The following is an 8,407-nucleotide window of genomic DNA, read 5'->3' on the forward strand; positions in this document are numbered from 1 at the left end:
CGTTCTGAGAACGGCCATGTCACCCCGTAAGTGTGACCAGGTATCCAGGAATGAAGACTCATCCCTTACTCCTTTGGAAATGGCTTGGCACCGAGGCAGAACTGGAGGGTCACTTGACTCTGTACTGGAGTCTTTGAAGCCAGGCAGACGTAGGTTGAGATTCTAGGTCTATTCCCCCTGGGGAAGCTACCTAATTTCTCTGCTGCTCCGTTTCCCCATTGGCTCAATGGGGATCATAATAACTTATCTTGCGAGTTACTGTGGTTACCAAACAGAATACTGTAAAAGGATATCCCACATCCGACACTAAAGAGGTCTCACTGCTGTTATTTTTCTTCTCAATATCAAGCCTCCAGTATCTCTGCCAGGTGCATATCTGAATAAGTAGCCTTGTCAATCCTATGTCTCTTTCCTGTTCTTTAGAAGGTAAGTGCTCCAGGAAGAGGGCGGCTCTGCGTGTGTCAGTGATGCCAAACAGCCCTGTGAGAGAAGGGCTCCATGGAAGTGGCACTCGTTAGAGGGGAAGCAGCACCGACAGGGCCCAGCTGTGCAACCTGGGGAGAAACTGTTCACCTCTCTGGGCCTCCGTTTCCTCAGCTGTTCCCTGGGGGAAACCATCGCTGCCCTTGGTTTCCATAGCATGAGATTGGGTTAATAATACCTGTTCTATCTAAGGTGGGGAGGACCTTGCTCTTCCCCCACAGCAGGTATTTGAATGAGAAAATGTCTGCCTCGTGACAGGGGTGGGACTGGGGAATGGGGGGGGGGTGGGCTGTAGGGAGGACCCACTGAGAACATGGCAGTGAAAGTCCTCTGCAAACCGTGCCATGTTGGACCCAGGCAGAGCAGTCCCAGCCCCTGAAGCATGTTTGCTGGTGCTTTTAGATTCGCAGGTGCGGTGAATATAAATCCTCTGAGTGCAAGGCCATGGCAGAGAAACGCTCCATGGGCAGCAGCATTAACCTCCCCTACAGAGACCTGGCCTCCGAGGTGACCAAGCGCCGAATCACCATGACCATGAGGTATTTCCGGGGTCTCTGGTGGGGGTTAGGATGGAACATAAATGCTGATCCTCACCAAGTGCCGTAAAATGCCTCCAGATGCTGGTTTATGTAAATGTATTCATCCATTGCAGCAAGGCAGATTGTTTTTTTTTTTACATCTTTATTGGAGTATAATTGCTTTACAATGGTGTGTTAGTTTCTGCTTTACAACAAAGTGAATCAGTTATACATATGTTCCCATATCTCTTCCCTCTTGCGTCTCCCTCCCTCCCACCCTCCCTACCCCACCCCTCCAGGTGGTCACAAAGCACCGAGCTGATCTCCCTGTGCCATGCGGCTGCTTCCCACTAGCTATCTATTTTACGTTTGGTAGTGTATATATGTCCATCCCTCTCTCTCGCTTTGTCAGAGCTTACCCTTCCCGCTCCCCATATCCTCAAGTCCATTCTCTAGCAAGGCAGATTTTACAGATGAGAAAACACTTTGTCACCCACTGTGGGAAACAGACCCTTGTCACGTGATCCTTCAATAGGCAATGATAAGGGCGCTGGGATGAACTTCAGGTCAGTGGCTCTTGACTGGGGAGTGAGGATCACGTTGATAATCAGCTGGAAGTTATGATGTACCCTCTCAGTGTACAAATGCATGACTTTGCAAAGTTTGGGAACAGCATGGACTCCCCGAAGCTTGTCCTCATTCCCAGCTAGGCTGTAAGCTCCCTGCAAGGACTGCTTTTCTCCTTCATGACTCTGCACCTGGTGCCCAGGACTGTGCTAGCATGCCCTTAGCAAGGGGAGGCCTCGACAGCTTATCTGGCACAAAGGAGAGGGTTTGCCTGCCTTGGAGTAGTTAGCTGCCTGAGCTGCATGCTGGAGTTCTCAAACAAGTCCACTGCCTGACACCTTCCCCTGATTGTAGGCTCAGTGGATAAAATACAGGATGCCTAGTTAAATTTGGGGTTTTTTTGGCCTAAGTAAGTCTGTGTGATATCTGTGATATACTTACAGTAAAAGTTGTTTATCTGAAATTCCAATTTAACTGGGCACCCTGTATTTTCCTTTGCTAAATCTGGCAAGCCTACGATGGCCACTGTGGGATGCTCTGCACTCTCTCTGGTCTGAGATCCCCAGATCAAGTCAGGTGCCTGAGACATCTCATATATAAAGGTATATAAAGAAAACATTAGGACTCCAATTTATAGGAAAACTGAGCTCTATTGAAATTGATGTTGGTTGGATGCTGCACCTTCCCTGTGTGTCAGGAGGTTGTGTGTAGATTGAGACTTTCCAGATGGGAGGACGGGAGCTGCAAAGCTGGAGGAAGGCCACCTTCACTGGACTGCTTCACTCACTCGCAGCAAATGCCAACATGTTGCAGTTTGTCTGTGTGAGTTAAGTGGACTTATAAGTTATTGTGTCTAGTCCTTTTTTTTTTTTTTTTGCGGTACACGGGCCTCTCACTGTTGCGGCCTCTCCCGTTGCGGAGCACAGGCTCCGGACACGCAGGCTCAGCGGCCATGGCTCACAGACCCAGCCGCTCCGCGGCATGTGGGATCTTCCCAGACCGGGGCATGAACCCATATCCCCTGCATCGGCAGGCGGACTCTCAACCACTGCGCCACCAGGGAAGCCCTATTGTGTCTAGTCTTAATGAATGCAACCCTCAACAGAGAAAAGTGGCCTAACAAATTTCTGCCAAGAAACCTGGGTTGAAGTCATTCTAATAATGCAGATATGAGTAAACAACAATTGGCAGAGCTGACACTTTTGGTCTGAGTTCTGTGGGTATAGTATGAGCTTAAAAATAATGATTTTGTGAAACCTGACAAGTTGGCTCAAAATAAAAATTATTGATTTGAAATAGGAACCTCTGTCCAGTTTGTTCACAGTGCTTCTTGACTTTAGAGTTTGTTGGGATGTAAGATATTAGTGAATTGATTTTAAAAATTATGTACAATTTCTTAGTTAACATAGGTATGGAGTTTTAAACCTTTACAGATGGGGCTGCGTGGCAAATTTGACACCACTGGTTAGACTGTGGAGTGGGCATTGTCTCCAGGGTGCTGTGGTCACTATGTTCTAAAATCCACTCAGGAAGGAAGAGATCCCACAGTTCTGGGGCCTCTCCTGGCTTCCTTCCCGGTTAGCCCCTCCCCATTCCCCCACATCCCCGCAGCAACATTAGGCATCAGCTCTCACTGGGAGATGCAGCAGTGAACTTGTGATCAGGAAATCTGAGTTTGGATTCCAGTTCTGTATTTTTTTCTTTTGTGACCCATCTCCCTTTTTATTTTATTTTATTTATTTATCTATTTATGGCTGTGTTGGTCTTCGTTTCTGTGTGAGGGCTTTCTCCAGCTGTGGCAAGCGGGGGCCACTCTTCATCGCGGTGCGCGGGCCTCTCACTATCGCGGTCTCTCCTGCTGTGGAGCACAGGCTCCAGACGCGCAGGCTCAGTAGCTGTGGCTCACGGGCCTAGTCGCTCCGCAGCATGCGGGATCCTCCCAGACCAGGGCTCGAACCCATGTGCCCTGCATTGGCAGGCAGACTCTCAACCACTGCGCCACCAGGGAAGCCCTCCAGTTCTGTATTTTACTGGCCATATGACCCGGGTAAATCGCCTTCTGTCTCAGCTTCCTCAGCTGAAAAACTTAACAGGGGTGAGCTGTCCTTGAGAATCTGAATGTAGTTAGTTTCTAGTTAATTTCCAAGTCCCTAGACCAGAGTAGGTGTTCATTCAGCGAACAGTTAATTCTGAATCTCTAATCACTTAACTGGCTAGTCCTATTCCCTTGAAGGCAGGGTTTGCCCAGACCTGAGTAGAATGGAGATGCCTGGTGCATTCTAGCAGATGGGAAGGAGAACCTGGCAGGCTGGAGGTGGGGACAGGGGGGCAGGGGGTGACTAGGCAGAAAGGAGAGCTGAAGTGAGCCCAGGCTGAACTAGCCAGAGAATAGCTGGTATGCAAATAAAACATTGAGAGAGAGAGCCTGCCCTGGACTGAAACTACAGAGAGCTGGCTGGTAGGGGTGGACCCCAGCTACACTGGTTCCATGGGACCAGTGGAGATGGTTAAATTGTCTCTGAGAAGAGCAGACACACAAAGTGTAAATAGAGTGTATCTTATCTTTGCCAGGTGATGGCTCTGTAAACGTGGGTAGGTGAGTCAAGATGTCCTCCAAAATACTGTATGCTCTTTAGGTGCTGGGATCTGGGGGTTCTTTTTAAAAATCCCACCTTTAAATGACATTCAGTGTGCCTTTCTTCCCAGAGAAGAGAGATTTACCAAGAAAAGTGATGAAGCCGGGGAGATACCCTCAGATATGGATTTGGGACAAGCTCGTCCTCCTAGTGCAGCTGGCTCCGAAGTACCCCCAGCCCCACCTCCTTCTCCAACTGAAGACTCCAAAGTTTCCTTCTTAAGCACCTAAAACATCAATCATTTTGAACTAGACTTTGACAGAAAACTCCAAAAAACAGTTTCCGTGAAGTCACTGGGGTTGGCTTTGAAGACTCTCTTGGAAAATCTTTGTTCTTTCTTTCCTAGTTTTCTTCTCCTACAACCACTGTTGAGCATTGTTTATCCTTACTTATGCACTTAGAGTAATCTTTGGTTTCTCAAGCCAAGTCTCTGATGTCTCTGTTTGGTCTTTAATTTATGCCACACGGTAGAACACTTATGGTAGTCAGTTGTATTTGAATTAAAAAAAAAAATTATCAGGCCTCAGTGTTTGTTACTAAACCTGGATGAGCGAAAATCTCAATTTAAAGATCTGAGCTCCAGAGAACCCTGAGGGGTTTGGGTTTTCAAACCTCAGCCTGGGACGTGACAGTTTTGTGGCCTTTTGTGGCATCTCCTGGGCTTGGACTGGGCTGCATTTCACATTGATGGACGAAATTTTCAAAGTTTGTTTCTTGGAGATTTTCAAGTGAATTTCAAACTCTAACAGAAGAAACTTAACTTCAACAGCAGCCAAGTGCAGAGCGGCTTAGTTAGGGAGGAGGGACCTTAGTTAGGTCTCATGCTCAAGACTCCCCAGAGCGCTTCTAAGGACCCACAGGACTCTTCTGAAGAGTCAGAAAGCATTAAAGAGGTGATCATTCAAATCCACTTCTGGGAAATGTCCTCAGCTGCCGTTGGGGAGGGGGAAATTTCCTCCTCTATTCCTCTTGAGTTCTGGTGGTTGGACTAATAGTAAAATTGAAAAGACAGATGAACAGGAGAAAGAGAAATAAATTTTAATTCATGTGCATGGAGGTCTCATGGAATTGGGACCAAAGAAGTGGCCAAAGCAGGCAGTTTTTATACCTTTTAGACAAGGAAACAATACATTTGTAAGGAACAGGTAGGACAAAGAAATTTAGGTTTTGGGGTGCTCAATTAATGAAGGATTTAAACAGTTTGGGCTTGGAGTAGTAAATAAAAGAAGTAACAAGATTTGTTTACAGGCTTCTCAGCCCGAATTCTCTCTCTGACCATAAGTGTGTCTGTTTATGTGAGAGATTTATTTCCTACTTTAAGGGTCAGACAGAAAGGAGGGTCAGAGTATTCCTCTTGCATTGGCCGTTTCTTAGGTAACGTATTTAAGGTAATCCATACGCCATTGAAGCACATTTTGGGGTGGCCTACCCTGGCCCCCAACAGGGCCATCTTTTATTGCATTCACTTCTTCAGAGTTCTTGTGGGCGTTCTCCCTCCAAGCCCACCCTTATGTGTGCTCAGATCCCCTCCCCACATAGCAGGCTGTGCTGTTGATGTGGAAGTCAGGTTCCTTCTTGTGGTCTGCCACCGCAGCAGTGAAGCAGGGGGAGCAGGCCTGGAGCACCTGTCATCGCCAGCTGGGGGCTCAACACACACATGACCTCATCCTCAGTCAGATGAGAGAACAAGCCTGCACTGTCCAATAGGGTAGCCACTAGCTACCTAAACATAAATTCATCAAAATTAAATATAACATTCAGTTCCTTGCACTAGCCACATTTCAAGTGCTCAATAGCTACATGTGGCTGGTGGCTACCATACTGCATGTTACAGATATAGAGCATACTGTGGTTACAGAAAGTTCCATTACTGCTGGAACAGAGGTTAACTGACTAGTCTAGGGTCACACAGCCAGTTAAGCATAGAATCAAGGAGGGAAAATGGTGGGAAGGGGTACCCCTTGAGGTAGTTTTATTTCTGATTGTTTCTGGGCAAGTTCCAGGATATTTTTTCTGTTTATTCATGTGTTCAAAATATTAAGTACCTACTGTGTGAGCTGGACACTGTTCTAGGGACATATTATTATTATTTTGGCTTTGTTAAATCTTGGTCATGAGTCTATTTTTTAACATCTTTATTGGAGTATAATTGCTTTACAATGGTGTGTTAGTTTCTGCTTTATAACAAAGTGAATCAGTTATACATATACATATGTCCCCATATCTCTTCCCTCTTGCATCTCCCTCCCTCCCACCCTCCCTATCCCACCCCTCTATGTGGTCACAAAGCACCGAGCTGACCTCCCTGTGCTATGTGGCTGCTTCCCACCAGCTATCTATTTTACGTTTGGTAGTGTATATATGTCCATACCACTCTCTCACTTTGTCACAGCTTACCCTTCCCCCTCCCCATATCCTCAAGTCCATTCTCTAGTAGGTCTGCATCTTTATTCCCATCTTGCCCCTAGGTTCTTCTGATCTTTTTTTTTTTTTTTTAGATTCCATATATATGTGTTAGCATACGGTATTTGTTTTTCTCTTTCTGACTTACTTCACTCTGTATGACAGTCTCTAGGTCCACCCACCTCACTACAAATAACTCAGTTTCGTTCCTTTTTTGGCTGAGTAATATTCCATTGTATATATGTGCCACATCTTCTTTATCCATTCATCTTTTGATGGGCACTTAGGCTGCTTCCATATCCTGGCTATTGTAAATAGAGCTGCAATGAACATTGTGGTACATGACTCCTTTTGAATTACGGTTTTCTCAGGGTATATGCCCAGTAGTGGGATTGCTGTGTTGTATGGTAGTTCTATTTGTAGTTTTTTAAGGAAACTCCATACTGTTCTCCATAGTGGCTGTATCAATTTACATTCCCACCAACAGTGCAAGTGGGTTTAGGGACATATTACTGAACAAAACAATCACTGCCCCTGTGGAATTTACACTCCAGTGGGGGAAGACTGACAAAAGGTATATATAATTTAAAAACAACGAATTATATGTTAGGAGATGTTAAATGTAATGGAAAAGACATTTAAAAATAATAAGACAGGGTAAGAAAGATTAGAAGTGGCAGAGGAAGAAGCAGGTGAGTTGCAATTTTAAATAGGGTGGTCTGGGTAGGCCTCATTAGGAAGGTGATATTTGAGTAAAACCTTGAAGACAGTGATGGAGTTAGGTGTGTGGACATCAGAGCAGAGGGAAGAGCCAGTGCAAAGGCCTTAAGACAAAGGTGTATCCAGAGAAGGAGAAGGGGCCAGTGGGGCTTGGCTGGAGTAGAGTGAATCAGGGGCCATTAGTAGATGAAGTCACTGGTGGGGGCGGAAGGAGGTAGATCACGTGGGGCTGTGTAAGGACTGACTTTGAATGAGCTGGGAAGGCATGGAGGGTGTTCAGAAAAGGAGACGCATGCTCTGGCTGTTTGTGTGGAGGACAGGCTGTACGACGGGAGGAAACAGAATCATTTCAGAGGCTACTGTAGTAATCCAGGAAAAAGACAATGATAATTTGGACAAGTAATAGTTGGGATGGTGAGAAAGGTGGTCAGATTCTAGATATATATATATTTGAAGATAGAACCAATAAAAGTTTCTGATGGTTTGGATGAGGGGTTGTGAGAGAGAAGAGTAAGGGATGACCCCAAGATTTTTGGTCTGAGCAACTGGAGGGATGGCGTTTCCATCAGCCTCAAGACGAGTAGATTTGGAGTATCTGAGCGGGTGGGATGGGCAAACTCAGAAATTCCATTCTTCCTCACTTAATATGCCTAACAGACATTTAAATGGAGAAGTCAAGTGGGCAAATGAATGTATGAACCTGGAGTTCAGGAGCAGTCTGGGCTGGAGATATAAATTTGAGGCATTGTCAGTTTAGAGATGGCATTTAAAGCCATGATGCTAGACGAGATCACCAGACGAATGAGTAGACAAACCCTAAAGTGAGCCCTGGGGTGCTACAGTCTTAAGAGGTTGGGGCTATGTGATGGTTCATGTTATGTGTCAACTTGGCTGAACCAAGGGGTGCCCAGATTAAACATTATTTCTAGATGCGTCTGTGAGGGCGTGTCTGGATGAGGTTAGCATTTGAATTGGTGGACTCAGTAAAGTAGATCACCCTTCACAGTAAGGGTGGGTGTCATACAATCCATTTAGGGCCTGAAAAGAACAAAGAGGTGGAGGAAGGAGGAATTCACCCAT

The 8,407-nt window shown here is 45.9% G+C and overlaps 1 protein-coding gene across 1 annotated transcript; it reads left to right on the forward strand.

The window, feature by feature from the left end:
- The first annotated feature begins 927 nt into the window (after positions 1-927).
- MYOCOS (myocilin opposite strand) lies at positions 928-4,434 on the forward strand. Its single transcript, XM_060015657.1, has 2 exons — positions 928-1,022; positions 4,275-4,434. Exons 1-2 carry the CDS (start codon positions 928-930, stop codon positions 4,432-4,434), a joined length of 255 nt encoding a protein of 84 aa, XP_059871640.1.
- Positions 4,435-8,407: the final 3,973 nt, after the last annotated feature.

Source organism: Delphinus delphis, chromosome 1 (assembly GCF_949987515.2).
Source record: "Delphinus delphis chromosome 1, mDelDel1.2, whole genome shotgun sequence".
NCBI classification, from domain to species: domain Eukaryota; kingdom Metazoa; phylum Chordata; class Mammalia; order Artiodactyla; family Delphinidae; genus Delphinus; species Delphinus delphis.